Source organism: Canis lupus, chromosome 26, assembly GCF_048164855.1.
Source record: "Canis lupus baileyi chromosome 26, mCanLup2.hap1, whole genome shotgun sequence".
In the NCBI taxonomy this organism is placed as follows: Eukaryota; Metazoa; Chordata; class Mammalia; order Carnivora; family Canidae; genus Canis; species Canis lupus.
Window position 1 is genome coordinate 35,650,059 of NC_132863.1, and position 15,527 is coordinate 35,665,585.

The following is a 15,527-nucleotide window of genomic DNA, read 5'->3' on the forward strand; positions in this document are numbered from 1 at the left end:
TGGCCCCTCTGAACCAGAGTGTAAGCAGGGCATTATGCAAACCACTGCTGCTCCCACCCCCACAGGCTGGCAACATGCAGGCATTAGTTCATTCATTTGGCACTTACCGAGCACCTACAATGGCACCCACCACTGCCCAAGGTCTTGGCTGAATGCAGTACAGGCTGAATTCTCAAGGCCTGTACTGCATGCACTTTCTCTGCCTTTTGAAAGACTTTTCTCTCAGAGGTAAAAGAAAGTGTCTATTTTCATCACCACCCTCATTCAAGCCTCCCAGCTACCAGGGCTGAGTTTTGGAGCAACAGCCTAAAACACCAGCTGGAAGGCTGGGCATGAAGCACCAGCAACACACAGGGTGAAGAAACGTGTCTTCTTTGTAAGTCACAAGAATGTGAGCTGTTCCCTGGCTGTGTCCCTGGCAGGGAGAAGAGGGAGGATATGTTCACGGGGGTGTACAGTATGCCATTCCCTGCTGCGCCCGGCAAGCCTAAGCAGAAAACACTTTGTCCTGGTGCAACAATCTGTGAGCATCCTTAATTGTTGAGGGGTGTGTTTGTGTGTTGCATGTGCTGCTCAAGCACATACACATGCACAGTGAGGGCAGAGAGGCTGAAGAGGAAGAAATCTCCCAGACACACTGAAATGAAGGCTTGTCCAGATGAAAGAGCAAGTACAGAGAAACAGCTGTTAATAGGTACCACAGTTTGTACATGAAAGAGTATTTATTGAAAACATGGTTACTGACAGGAAGCTGCTCTTGGCTGCTCTCAGCTTACTCTCTTGGCTCACAACTGGAAGTGGTTTTTTTTTTTGTTTGTTTGTTTTTTAGGGGGAGCCTTCAATTTTATTTTCCCTCAAACATTCCACCCTAGGATAGGTAGATCTTATATAAATATATATACACGTCTGTATAAGTATGGCCTATAGTAAAGAAAATATATAGTCCATTCTTCATCGGGCAGTACCTACCATGCCAGGCTACCAATACTGAATGCCACTGTGTTCACATGTCCAAGGAGAGAGGCTGGGGCGTGGTTTACAAGTGCCACAGCACCAGGGAAGCCCCATTGGCACAGCCGTGGCCTCAGCTAGCTCCCTGAAATCATGGCCAATGGCAGAAACCACAGCACTGGGATGGGGGCGGGGAGGGAAGGCCAAACTTCCTGAGGTCGGGGAGGCCAAAGGAAAGCAAATAAGAGGGGGCTGCCATTCAGGTTAGGTGGAAGATTTCTAAGAATGGAAAAGATAAAAATGTGGGGGGAAGGGAGTGGACTCCAGTGACCTCCCCAGTCTCGGCCCAGGCCTCGTCTGGGCTCTCTCCCTGTAGAATTCTTTGAGACTAGAAGGTAGGACTTAGCTTGCACGTGTCTGACTTGCCAGGATGAGAGCCTGAGAGCTTTGCAGGGAGAGCTTTCCATCTGCCCAGACAACTGTGTGGGCAAGAGAGATCTGGTGGCTCCGGAGACCAGAGATGTTAGAGCCGAGCCTCAGTAGCAGCAGCTTATTGGCACTGAATGAGGCCGGAGTAAGCCCTCACGAAGGCGACAAAAGCAAGGGCAAGGCATCTACCAAGCCAAGGCCGAGGCCTCTGCTTGGCTCTGAGACACAGGCACGGGTCACCCAAAGGCAGTCTCTCTGAGGCTCTTAACATGCCCAGAATGTCTGTTCTCTGCGGGCAGCCTTTGCTGGGCTAGCTCTTGTCCACACAGGGATCCAGCTGACCGGAGAGCAGGCTCAGGAAGAAAAGGTGAGTGACTGTTGTTAACTCCAGCCCAAGCAGCCCCTGGCCCGGGAGGCAAGGGGGTCTGCTGGCCATTCCTCACGCTCTGGTCCCAGGCTCCATGGTGACCAGGAGGGCAGAGCACCCTGCCTGCATGGCTGATCGTGGGCAGGGACCAAGAGGAAGCTCTGGGTGGTCTGAGGTGAGTTTGAGGAATGGCTGGCATTTACTGGCCACCATGGTCACTACAGATTCTGTACAAGCAAAAGACAAGGCACCAGTCTGTGGGTGTTTCTCCTGGGCCCCAAATCCCTTCCTGGGTACCGTGGAGTCTGGCTCCAGGCCTCAGCCATAGTGATAGACAAAGTCATAGCTGCTGGGCTCCTTGGGTACTGGCGGCGGGGCTTCAGGAATCTGGATATTCTCCAGATCCAGGAGCCGCAGCTTCATCTCCATGCTCAGCAGCGTATCCAGGTCACTCTTGGTCAGCTCGCTGGACATGTCCTTCCCCAGAAGGGCACTGAGGCCATCAATCCAGATGCAGTACTGTGGGAGCAAGCCGCAGAACATCACATGGTGGCCCCAGGTCCACAGGAGGTCCCACCAAGGTCCCTTTGTGGGGAGGATTCACAATAGTCTCTTTTGGCACTACTTAGTATAGGCAGAGCTGATTTGGGATAACGGCAAAAATAAAATGGGAGGTAATTCATTCGCTTCCCCACACCACCAAAAAACACAATCTTTTGGCTTTTATGAGGGATTTGCATTTAAGCTTCCTAAAATAATCTGAACTATGATATTTTTTTGAAATAGGACTTTTAAAAATGCAACTAATGAATACAGCAAAATAAGACCTAAGTACTAGAGCATCAACTAACCCAAAACTGCCCATGACACAAGCAATAGTGGAGGGAATACATATTAGGAGAAAAAATCAGGGCACAAAAGGAATCACTGTAGGATCTCAATTTTGTTTCCAAAAAAGTAAACAAACAAAAAGCCCTGTCAACAAATGTTAAAAATAAGTGCTAGAGAAATTGAACTTGAGGGTCTCGTGATAAGGAGGAGTAACAGAATTCTCCACCTGTCCCTCTCACTCCTCCTGCCTTTGCTCACCATCTCCCCACCTGCTAGTTCCTCATTTCTTTTCTTTTTTTTTTTTTTTAAGTTCCTCATTTCTTCCCAACAGCACTCACTGGCATCTTGGGGCTGGCCAAAGCGTCTCACCCTCCAGAAGCCCACCTCTAGTCCCCTCTGTCACTTCCAGAGCTCAACACATGGGGCTCCAGCACAGTTACTCATGTAACTTACAGTATCTCCCAGTGCCACAGGTACAACGGCAGGCTCCGGGTCAGGAGGACCAGTCCTACTACCACATGCGCCCAGGAGCCAAGGAGGGAGAATCTGTTAGGGTCACTTGGAAGGTGGCCATGCGGAGACTGAAAAGGGGGGGAATTTCCCTAGTCTGAACAAGTTGGATTATCCCCTGATGAGCCTGTTTTTCTAATGGCAACTTATAGCTGCTGCTGAAGAGTAACCTGGGGAGCCCAGCTCAGGGGGATGGACCCCAGCCTGGTAGATGCTCAGTGCCAAAAGCCTTCATGACATGCTGTGGCCTCCTCTCTTTCGGGGGCTGTCCCTCCAGCTGAAGAGTCACAGAGAGGGCTCAGCTGTCCAAAGCGGCCCCACAATGCTCACCTCATACTTGTTAGGTGCGATGAAGTTTAAGGTCTCATCAGGGTCGTAGAGGATGGAGAATGCCAACTCCAACACCTCCTGAAGGAGAAAAAGTTTCAGTTATGTGGAGTAGTGGGACGGCTTGGGCTCTGCGACTCTGGCCAAATTCCTTGTCACCTGGCACCATTGCTGAATGTGCTGATTGAGATGTGGTATCATCAGGCCTCATGGCACATGCACGAGGGTGGCTGGAGACAAGGCACAGTGGGAACGAGTGGTAACTCACCCACCCGCCTGGGTCACACCTAAGATGTGGATGCTTTAAACATTGGAGAAAAGTCCTTTCTCAACACTCAAAACCTCTGAATGTCAGAGTCCATGACTGTAGATTACCTTCGGTACATATGTTGGTGATTAGACTCAAAATCTTAACAGTTTAGAAGCCACCACAGCAATAATAAAATGTGGCCAAAAATGAGAGAATTTAAGCATCAACAACATAACTGTAATGGCTTGGAACAAATGTCATTTGCTTCAATCCATGAGTTCATAGAAATGCTAAACAAAACAAAACACATACACAAAATTAATCACTGTTGGATGATACCAGAGAACCAACTCACTGTTTTTAAAGTAGGTACTTTTAGAGGCGCCTGTGTGGCTCAATCGGTTAAGTATCTGACTTCAGATCGGGTCATGATCCCAGGGTTCTGGGATTGAGCCCTACACTGGGCTTCCTGCTCGGCAGGGAGTCTGCATCTCTCTCTCCCTCCCCACCCTGGCTAGTGCTCTCTCTGCACAGTCTCTCTCAAATAAAATCTTAAAAAAAAAAAAAAAAAAAAGAAGTAGGTACTTTTATAAAAGGAAAGAATCAAGCACATATTCTCCTTTCTTAAATAAACTGGACCACTGGGAAGCCAAGAGTAGATGATAGTAAGTTTCTCTTTAGAGAAGTAGTTCAGCACATAAATGAAAAGAAATGACCGCATTAGAACACCACTAGTTTGCAAATCTTAATTTACTAGTGGACAAGGCACTTAGCATCAACAGTCTGCTAACTTTGCAAAAAGAGAGGCAATCACACCTCAATCATGTGTCTCTTGATAGAACATAATGCCACTTAGGAAGTCATCCTGCTCCCCCCAAACCCCCAAAAGGGGAGTCAAACCTGAACTGGAGCCTCCCCCTAGATTTCTCCAACAACATACAGATCTGGGACAGAGGAACAAGGTGATCTATACCATGGAGAGACAATCAGCACATTTCAGACCTGGAGAAACTACCAAATAAGCAACCTGATTTCTTCAACTAATAAACTGCAAAGAGGAAAACAAAGATGGAAAAGAGAGAGGGGAACTAAAGACTAATCACAGTGTGCATGCCCTATTTGGCTGCAAACAAAATAGGTATGAGTATGCACGTGTGTGTGTACACATTAAACATTTACATATTTTTATGAAGAGAAACTATATGTTACTTATAAGAAATACAAACATCTGTGCAACATTTGATATGAAATAACTTTTTAAGTTTCTTTTTAGGAGTAATAATGGTATTGTGATTATGTGAAGAGTCCTTATGATTTACAAATACATTCTAAATAGTTAAGAGGAAATGATATCATACTTGAGGTTTTCTTTGCAGTAATAATAAGTAGATGGGCAGGATCTGGTGGGTGTTGGTTGTTGGGGCTGGGTGATGCATATGTGGGGGTTCTGTCTGTTTCTGTGTATGTTCAAAATGGTTCTTAGTAAGACTTGCAGGAATAATTGAGAAGGAGAGAGTGGGGGCAGGAGAACATGCACTTAAACTGCAGCCACCATCGACTCAACTCTCCAGGCGTCACAGTGACAGTGACTCCGGCAGGCCTGCTGCTCTACTCACCTTATTCTGTTTCAGAGCGCTCTTCTCTTTCATGTGGGGGCAGTCCTTCCCAGTGACGATGGCCTTAATGTCTGCAACAGGAACTGGTAAATTAAAGCAATTAGTTTCTGGAAGATCCATGCTGTACGTGGGTCTTTGCACCAGTGCTGGAGAGAAGCCCCAGTGCCTGAGGGAAGCCCCAGTGCCCAGACCAGAAGGCTGTATCAGCTCAGGGAGAGTGGCCTTGTGCTCTTTCCTCCTCCATGGTCCCTTCCCAGAGGCCATGGCCTGCTGGGCTGGGTAAATCTAACTGGGGGTCGGTTCAGGGCTGTGGGATTGATTCCCCAAGGATGGGGGCCCTCAGACGCTCACATCACTTCCATGGCACAGTGATGAAGACGACAACGCTGCCAGAGCAAACAGCTGTGCTTACTACCTCCCAGTCCCTGTCCTAAGTGACTCATTTAATCCTCTTACAAAGGAAATGTGCCTATTATTCCCATTTTGCACAAGACACCAAGGCAGAGGTTACCATTGATTAGAGTGAATGGCAAAGCTAGTATTTGAATACAGTCAGTCTGGCTTCAGAGCTTCTGCTTATACTACTGCCTTTTGATATCATCTTGTAGCACCCTGACAATCTGCAAACCCCATTCCCATCAGTGATCCCACTGAACTCTCCAAGTGGCCCTGTGAAGTAGGCCAGATGAGGAGACAGGTCCAGAGAGACATGTGGCCCAAGACCAGATAATCAGTTTGAAACAGCCAGGACTACAACTCTGTTCTGGTGACCTCGAGTCCAGCTACTATGATGCATCAACAGAGAAATGAACCTACTTTTCTCCTGCAGGGATTCAAATGTCACCTCCCCTTGAGGGTTGTCATCCAAGTCACCATAGTGCAGGACCTTGTGGTTCAGTGCCAAGCGGCAGTACCAGAAACGTTCTGGAACATAAGGGTAGACAAGCAGGTGACCAAGGACAGTTCTGGGAGAGGCCTAGGCACAGGAAGGGCAAAAGGATGACTTGTTCCCTGCCTGCTCCCTCCCCAGTGTGCTGACTTTGAGCAGTCAGGACCAGCCTGACAGCCTAGGCCCGCTCACCTTGCCTTCGGCGGTTCCCAATCTTCCGGAAGCTGCTGCCCTCACAGAGCCGGTTCAGGCGCTGCTGCTTGATCAGTTCCAGGATCTCAGGCTGGATCTTCTCCCTTAGCTCCCTGGGTGGATGCACACAGGAGCAAAGGGAGGTCAGGGGACGGCAGAGGTGGCGGTGCCTCCCCGCAAGCCCACCTGGCAGCACTTACACAATTGGTGGGGACTGGAAGTCATCCTGACTCATCCGCTCGGACTGGCGCAGCCGCAGGATCTCTGAGTAGCTCAGGCTCCTAAGTTTGCTCTTGAACTGATCCAAAGAGCTGGGTTTGGAGGGCAAAGCTCGAGTGATCTGCTCTCGGACCACTTGCATGACCTGAAAGGGAAGAGAGTGGCTGCCTCAGCCCCACTGCTGAGGGCCAGGCAGGTTCCAGGCAGCATGGGCTCAGATTCTGACCCCATCTCTTAACTGTGGGTACTTGGTATGTATCACAGATGACTACCACGTGGAGGGCCAGGACCTGTGTCTCATGCCAGTCCACAAAACCTCATCTGTGCTTGTACACAGTGGTACTCCGTAGGCCACAGCTGTTACTGCGAGGCTTAGCCTCCTGTCCTCTACAGAAGACAGGCAGGGCAGGTACCTGCTCCATTGGAGAAGTGAGGGGCCCAGGGCACCAGGGGCAGCAGGCAGATCCCTGCTCCAAGGCTGCAGAGGGAGCCACGGTTCTCCAGTACCCCATCCTGTGACCCAGGGCTGCTGACCAAGCTCAGGTGGTCCCCTGGTGCCAGCCAGCAGTCACAGACTGTCACATGACGGCCTGAGCCCATGGGCGTCGGAGCCCCGAGCCACTGACCTTGTTGAAGTCCTCCGCTGTCGCCCGCATCTCCTTCCAGGTCTTGTTCAGCAGCTGGATGCAGATCCCAAAGAGCTCCTCAAATGCCCGGTCATGGGTAAAGAACATCGGGTGGTAGTCATTTCGGCCCTCATTTGCTATGAAAGAAGAGAAGCGGGAGGGTGAAACTGGGCACTCGCCTGCAGACCTGGGTCCTGTGCCCCCAAGTTCCAGGGCAAGGCCAGGGTGAATGAAGAGTGTGGGATGGGCCTTTCTCTATTTCCTGAGCTTTCTTCTCTTGGTCTGGCTCTGCCCTCTCTCAGCTCAGCTTGCCTGACCCATGGGAGCACATGGTCGGGGGCGTAGCTCCTGAACATGTTAAATGACCCGTTCAAAGCAGCAGCCGTGATTCCCATAAACAAGGATAAGATGGGATCACAGTTCACCCAGTGATTAGCAAAACAAAGCACAATAGTTGTCCAGTCCCACTGACCCTTGACTTCATAACCTCGAGTGTCCCTAGGCTCCTATTATGGAACGGGTGTAAGAAGAGGGGGGTGGCTCGGACTTACGCAGTTCCCCAACCTGCAGAATTTCACAGAGCATTTTGGTGAGCTCGATGGCGCTGCGGCCAAAGGGGCACTCATGTTTGTCCTCTCGGCTGCTGTTCTCCAGGACGATCTGTTGGGGAGGAAGGCCAGGGGATTAGGGAGGCAGATGTGGCAGCAGGGCTGAGCCAGTTGGCCCCCAGTCTTTACCCGGATGTAGGTGTCCTGATGGACTTTGGCCAAGTACAGCATGTTGTCCAAGGCCAGCATTCCAGGAGGGGTCTGGGTAAAGTCCATTGCTGGGTTGATATGGTTCTGGGGAAATAAAGAAATCTGATTTGAGACTTGATAGCCTCCAGTATACAGCACCAACCTGAGGGGAAGCCCTACTGCCCTCCTCTCCATGCCACTAGCTCTTGTGTCCCAGAGCCTAGCATACTGTGCACCAAGTAGGGAGGTCCATCCTCAAGCTTTATCTTATCACAAGATATTCACTTCTACTTTTCAGAGAACTTGCTGCTCTTGTGAGAGCTCCTATCTTTCCCTATGTGACTGACCTCCTGGTTCCTCCAATAGATGGGAGTCATCCCAGAGGGCCCAATGCTGAGCAGAAATGTGTGACCTGCCATGCCAAGGCAAACCGAGTGCCAGGGCACCCCTCCCCCAGCTTCTTAGTGTCATCTATTCCAGGGCCACCATTATGTGGTAGGGAGGGTTCTCAGGGCTCTATGTGGGGCCCTCCGACCTTCTGTCAGGGAGGAAAGCCCACCAAGATTCATACTTTGGGAAACTTACAGTAAATCCCAGCATTTTGTAGTCCTTGGTATACATGGCTTTTCGCTTCTCAGTACCGCTCCCAGGGACGTTGCTTGGGTCAGACTCTGCATCAAATGCGATCCTTCTCAGTTCAAATATGATGTCTCTTTGAGCCTGAGAAGTGAAATAGATAGTCAACAGGTAAATCAGCTAACCCAGGGAGGCAAGAAAAAGAAAGAGCAGGTTGGGCTTTTGGAGGCAGGACTCTGGCCCTGATCAATCTCTGAGAAGGCATCACATCTGCCTTAGCAGGACAGAGGTGGGCTTGGTCCAAAGAGTCACTCAGCAGGAACAGAGGGCAGGGAGGCCGAGCCAGGTTCCCCAGGGCAACACATACCATATCTGCCGACATAATCAAGCACAACCCCTGAACACAGCAGGCGTTCAATGCATAGCCTAGCGGTGGAATGCATCACATCAAATGGCATATAATTTAAGCCAGGAATGCTCTGTCCTGCTGAACACCTACCTGGTCATTGGGGTCCATCTTGGTCATCATCCTTTCTTCCAGAAGGTTAAAGGTCAGAACTTGCAGGACATACAGCTGATGGGCCATCTCAGTTTTGATTGGGCGGTTCCCTCGGATCACATGCTGGAAAAAGCAAAGGCAGGGGACAGAGGGCGGAACTGATTTTCTTCTGCTGAAGACTCACATCCATGCTGGTGAAAAAGAAAGTATGCTGGGCAAGGAACAGGGTTTCCCTCCCACACACGGAACTTCAAGACTTCGAGTTCTAGAAGGGATGGAGCATGAAAGGACTTGATTCAGGCTGAGATGACTCACTGCAGGCCCCAAGGGCACAAGACCTTTTTCAGCACTCCCCTGAGCAGAGGAAGTGGAACCAGGGGGCAGAGGCTGTATCTGGCCACACGGAAGATGGCAGCTACCCTGCTAAGATGATGATGTAGGGCTTGGCAGCTGGACCATCCTCCAGGTGGATACTCACTCCAAGAAACACAGTGTGTGTGGAGGACTCTGCTTTGCCTTCCCTTAGAAATATACAATGTTGGGATCCCTGGGTGGCGCAGCGGTTTGGCACCTGTCTTTGGCGCAGGGCACGATCCTGGAGACCCGGGATCGAATCCCACGTCAGGCTCCCAGTGCATGGAGCCTGCTTCTCCCTCTGCTTGTGTCTCTGCCTCTCTCTCTCTCTCTCTGTGTGTGTGACTATCATAAATAAATTAAAAAAAAAAAAACGAAATATACAATGTTGTGGATGGCCCACCAAGTAGAGGCTTCAGGACAGGCTACTTTTTTGAAATGGCATGGAGATAACTACACAAAGGAAGGCAGCTAATGCTCCTGGGCCAGCTCCCGAGGCTCCTCTGTCACCTTCTCCCCTATCACTCCATGCATGCTCCCCTCCCTGCGTCCTGTATTCTATCCTGTCCCCTCTTTCCATGACCCCACCATACCCTCTCAACTCAGTACCTCTGATGCCCACCCCATTTCAGGCTCTATCCTCTGCCCTCATGCCCCACCCCCATCTTTTTTCTTGCATGCTACCTCTCTCCCTCTGTCCCTCGGGTTGATCAATGCACCTGGCGACATTCTCGCTTCCTATTGTCCTGTTCTCACTTCCACAATGGCAGCTCTTCCTGGCTTGCTCCCTTGTATTTCTTGCTTTTTCCTGTCCTACCCACCATCTTGAATCCTGTTGTTCTTGCTTTCTTCTCACCCAAATGAGACTCTTGCCCAGTTTTACACACACACCGCCTTTGTGTCCTTCATGTCCTCTCAGTCTAGTGCTATATCTCTGGAGCTGTGCTGCCCAATACGGCAACCACTCGCTATATATGGCTGAATGTATTTCCGTTAGTTAGAATTAATTTAAGTTAAAAATGCAGGTCTGTGGTCACACTAGTCACATTTTAAGTTCAATAGGTGTATGTGGTCAGTGGGTACCACCCAATGATACAGTAGATAGAAGATATTTCCATTGTCATAGAAAGTTCTACTGGACAGCACTGCTCTAGAGCTCCATAACTCTACAGAGTTTGCCCTGGCTTGAGACTGAGGTCTTTGGACCTGTGTAGTCTGATTTGGTAGCCACACTTTAAATGTGGGTAGTCCAAAATGAGATGTGCTGCAAATGTCAAATGTACACCAGATCTCAGAGCCTTAGTGTGAAAAAAGAGAATGTAAAATACGTCATTAACAATTTTTTATGTTGATCACACATTGAAATAGTATTTGGGATATAGTGGGTTAAATTAAATATATTATCAAATCTGATTTCCTATATTCCCTTTTTAATGTTGGTACTATTGTCATTTAAAATTAAATAAGTGGCTTGTAATGTATTTCCACTTGGTGGCGCTGCTCTAGACTAGACTTCTGCTCCCTGACCTGTGACTCCAGAGTGTTCCTCGTTTCTCTAGATCTGCACAGCTCAATAAGGCAGGCAGCCACAAGCCACATGTGGGTATTTTAACTGAAATTTTAAAAAATGACAAATTTAGCTCCCTGTCACACTACACACATTTCAGGTGCTTAGTAGCCATATATGGGTAGTGACCACCATTCTGGACAGCACCTTCATGCTACAGAAGGTTCTACAGATGGTGCTGCTCCTAACCCCTCACTAGAGTGTGTGCGCTCAGGCCCTCACCTCCTCCAAGTGGTGGAATGTCTGCAGAATGTTTGCAGCTCTTTCTAGCTCCCTGCTCTTGGCTCAGTGTAGGGGCTCATTCGCATCCCAAGGGGAGTCCTCAGTTCCTCCTCCCCCAACCTGAGCAAGCCACCCCACCCCCAGCCTCAGTGCAGGGTCTCCTAGGCCCCCTCCTTACCTCATTTGGCCTCCCTCTAAGCCCCTTCCTTTCTCTGTGTCCCCTCCCTCTGCTGCTCCTGATTTTTCCCTACCCTACCCTACCCTACCCTACCCTACCCAACCCAGCTCTCTTGTCTTCCTTCCTCCTTTCTTCTCTCCATAATTTTGAAAACCACTTTGAGAAGAGGTTAAAGTTAATGTGATATGGTTTTCGTTCACTTTAATCCACTTTTCTCAAACTTAGAAACATGATAGTAGGAAGGTAATCACTCTGCCAGTAATGGCTTCCAGGAGTACAGCTCCAGTCTGAGGAGTCATGGTTTCAGACCTTTTACCTCAAGTCCTGTTTGACTGCCGAGCAATTCAAGGGCTACACTCTTGGGCTTGACTCCCTGAACTCCTGGGACTTCAGTGAGCATGCATTAACCATTTCAGTGCTGAGTCCTGACCTTGAATTGTCTTTTCTAGTAGAATCTTCACTTGTTCCAAGGTTTGTCCAGAAATGAGCTGAACTAATCCCATTGAGGTAAATAATAAGCCTCAAAAATGCATTCAATTTCCCTCAGAAGGGTACCTTCCCTCCCATACATGCAGAGGGTGGCACCTAAGACAGCTGCTCAGGTATGTGGACTAGCATGCATGGGGCCTGTGTGCTCTGTATCCCTCGGAGGCAGCAGGCTGGAGAGTCTGCTCAGGTCCCTCCTGCCTGACTGGCAGTGGGGCTCTGACTAGGGATACGGCCAGCAGGCAGGAGCTGACTCTACAAGGTGAAGTGGGGGCTCTGTGTATTCAGAGTAGCCCATCGCTTGACTCTGCCAGTGCTCAGAGTGCCCTTCTTGAATTCTATCACTTTTGTATCCTGTTCACAGTAAAGTAACTACTGATGTGAGCGGGGTGCTTACCCAGGGCCAGGCACTCTGCTAAGCGCCGTGTATATATATAAGCTCCTTCAGGCCTCCCATCCAGATGAGCAAATCAAAGCAAATCAAAGTTAAGTGAATTGCTCAAGATCAAAGATTGGTTAATGGCAGAGTGGAGGAGGCTGGTGACTCTGAAGTTCATGCTCAGAATTATCAAGCTTTTCACACCTGACTTCTCATTTCTTTTCTTTTCTTTTTTTGAGACATCTTTTTTTTTTTTAATTTATTCATGAGAGACAGAGAGAGAGAGAGAGAGAGAGAGAGAGAAGCAGAGACACAGGCAGAGGGAGAAGCAGGTTCCATGCAGGGAGCCCGACATGGGACTCGTTCCAGGTCTCCAGGATCACACCCTGGACTGAAGGTGGCGCTAAACCGCTGAGCCACGGGGGCTGCCCTGACTTCTCATTTCTCATTTTATTCCTTTCACTGTGGTCTCCTGGTTTTTCCCTTGGTTTTGACAACTGATAAAACGGCCCCCTTTTCCCCCCAGATCCTTGGCTCTCTTCAGCTTTTCCCACCCAAAGCCGGCTCTTTCCCACCCACATCCCTGTGTGGGGACAGGGAGTCAGCCCTTTCCAGATGCCTCCCTCCTCACCAGCTCCCATCTACTTTCCTCCCTCATACACACCCAGGAAACACGCACACCTGTTAGTGTGAGGTTTCTAAATGCCAATCTGGTTATGTCACCATCCTGATTAAACCCCCCCCTACTGCACTTGGGAAAAAGACTAAGGCCTTACTTGATCTGCTCTTTGCTGCTCTCCAGCCTCCAGCCAGGCACGCACTGGCTCCCTGCCTCACCCTCCACCCCACTGCATACTCCTAGGTCTGCAGAGGGAGCTTCAGCCTCACTTGCCCTCATTCCTCTAGAGGCTTCTTGACACCTCCTTCAAGGCAGGTCATGCTCCTCCTCCAGAAATCCCCCAGACTGTGAAGCTCTATGGAACCACTGACCACACAGAGATCTGGCCCCATCCCACTGGACTAGATCTTCAAGAGCAAACGCACTGTCTTAGTCAGCCCTCCACTAGTGTCCCACTCAGGTCTGACTGGTGTTAGCTGAATGAATTACTTTCCTCTTCTGTGCCTGTTTTAACACATTCCTTCTGGATAAAAAATGTTGGGAGTTGCAGGGCAACAAACAGTACAGCTCGCTGGCCTTAGTACCTCCTCAGAGACTGCAATTTCTGGTGGGCCAGCCTCCTGGAGACAGCTCTGCTTACAGAGGACTACAAGAAAAAGCTTTCCAGCTTACCAAGGGTTTATTAGCACCTATCGGTAGGTTCCTTTGAGTGCCCTCCCCACTCAACAGTAATTTCAATAATAATAATACGACTACAGTAACAGTAATAATTGCTCTCACTAGTGACAAAATACAGCTTTGTTCTGGGGACTTACATTCAGGATTATGGACCGAAGGTGCTTCTGTGCAAATGCATTGGCCATATCCTGTTGAGAAAAACAAGCAAATGTAAGGCAAGGTGGTAAGCATCCAGCTGTGACAGCTGTCAAGCGAAAAGTGATATCAGGGCTCTGGGGCTTTTTCTCTTAAATGTTTTCTCCTTTCAAATGGAAAGTGGGCAAATGGAGAAAAAAAAAAATCCAAAGACCACCAAACCTATTGTATACTCAGAAAAATTCCCTCATGCTTTTTTCTGGGAGTGCAAATCAACTCAAACAGGGTGACCCTCCCCAATGGCACAATCACCACATCATTTCCAAAGAGCAACAAAGACTGCTTCAGGACGAGACACTTGTGTCACAAGGATGCTGGGCAATGGACAATGTATACGGAGCACAGAGCAGCATGACGGTTCCCATGTACTGTTCCAGGTAGACACCCACCACCAAGGCTGGAAGGCACTCCTCCAACCCAAGGCGAGGGCTTTGGCCCCCTTCCCCCACCCCCGGCGCCACAACAGCTGGCAGAGTCAGGGGCGCAGATGCTCTTTTGAAACAGTAAGTAGTCCTTGATTCACTTCTGATTCTGGTTTGGAGAATAGAATGTTGGTGCTTTTGGGTAATTTCTCATAATAGGGCCATCTTTTTTATTATATTTTGTTCAGATTCTGACAGTAACACTATTTATTTAGCACACTCAGGAAATAAAGTATCCTACATAAATGAGTCTTCCAGGGAGCGAAGCTTCAAGGGTCCTTTCAGGACCTTATTTTGACCGGCCTTACGCATATTCTCTAAAAATATACTATAGACATTTATTTTTGAAGGGACTACAATGATTATAACTTCATCACTGCCAAGGACTCGGCTTCAGCAGAAGAGCGGTGTGCTATGACACTCTGCAGCCCCGAGGAGCTCTGAAATGTGAGGTTATTTTTCCCTAAACAGAATGGTCCCAAGGTTACTGTGCTTTTAATCTTTCTGACAGCTTTTCATAATTCTTCTGTCTCTTCCTTCCAATCTCGGCCATTGCTTCTTACCACGTTAATTAGTATGACTTCACTTTCTAAACTGCTGCCTTAATTTAATTTTATGGATAATTCTAAATCAATGGGCCTGAGGGAGCTGTCACACCTCTCCTGTGGAGCAGTATCTGTGAGCACTCTCATTTTTCTCAGAGCTAAAAGGCCCTTCCCTCTCACTTCTGCATTTCTAGCCATATTCCAAGTGGCTGACGCTACTGGGAACATTAAGTTTTACTTTGCATCCCCTGAGCACACACTGGCTGGCAGAGCAAAGGGGGGACACTTAGGGGGGTTTACAACAGTTGCTCGAAGATGGTAATCAACTAATGATCCAGGGTGAAGTCTCCAAAGCCTAGGAAGGTGGCCTAGAAACTCCTTTGGTAGCTATAGGAAGTCGGCTTGAGATTAAATCTTGCTGTGGACAACTCACAAAGTGGGTTGTATTGGGTAACTGACATTCGTCTACTGCTGGAATATAATGGCCTTAGACCAAAAGCTTCTCTGGGTGCTGGGGGAAAGCATTTACCCTCTTCATAGCCTCATAAAGCCAACCTCTAAAGCTCCTTCTAACCAAGAAACAAGCATGCAAATTCCCTTCTGACAACCATTTAAACTTTTTCAAATTCCTATGGTGTAGTACGCATCCGAAGCAACATGGATTTATTTTTACTCTTTGCCGTACCAAGCTGGGAGAAGATGCATCCGTCCTATTACCGAGATGAAAGTCTCAGGCTACTTCTGAATCTGATCTCCCCTGGCTGAACCACAAACTTACCTAAAGGCAGGTTACAAAGGAAAGACTGGGCAGATTCCCTAGGGCAGGCATCCCCTTAATCCTAGAAGTCCTAGCTGGAGATGCT

General features: G+C 48.9%; 1 protein-coding gene across 2 annotated transcripts in view; it reads right to left on the reverse strand.

Annotated features, from left to right (window-relative positions):
- Positions 1 to 687: 687 nt before the first annotated feature.
- Positions 688 to 15,527, reverse strand: part of ELMO2 (engulfment and cell motility 2) — a 40,034-nt gene continuing 25,194 nt past the window's right edge. For both annotated transcript variants that reach the window (XM_072801309.1, XM_072801308.1), the window contains 12 exons: positions 13,640 to 13,690; positions 9,020 to 9,142; positions 8,530 to 8,664; positions 7,945 to 8,049; positions 7,759 to 7,867; positions 7,208 to 7,344; positions 6,563 to 6,726; positions 6,363 to 6,475; positions 6,098 to 6,205; positions 5,282 to 5,364; positions 3,419 to 3,496; positions 688 to 2,266 (listed from right to left, as the gene is read on the reverse strand). In XM_072801309.1, coding sequence (XP_072657410.1) covers positions 2,066 to 2,266; positions 3,419 to 3,496; positions 5,282 to 5,364; positions 6,098 to 6,205; positions 6,363 to 6,475; positions 6,563 to 6,726; positions 7,208 to 7,344; positions 7,759 to 7,867; positions 7,945 to 8,049; positions 8,530 to 8,664; positions 9,020 to 9,142; positions 13,640 to 13,690 — 1,407 coding nt within the window. In that variant the 3' untranslated portion in view covers positions 688 to 2,065. The remainder of the gene's footprint in view (positions 2,267 to 3,418; positions 3,497 to 5,281; positions 5,365 to 6,097; positions 6,206 to 6,362; positions 6,476 to 6,562; positions 6,727 to 7,207; positions 7,345 to 7,758; positions 7,868 to 7,944; positions 8,050 to 8,529; positions 8,665 to 9,019; positions 9,143 to 13,639; positions 13,691 to 15,527) is intronic.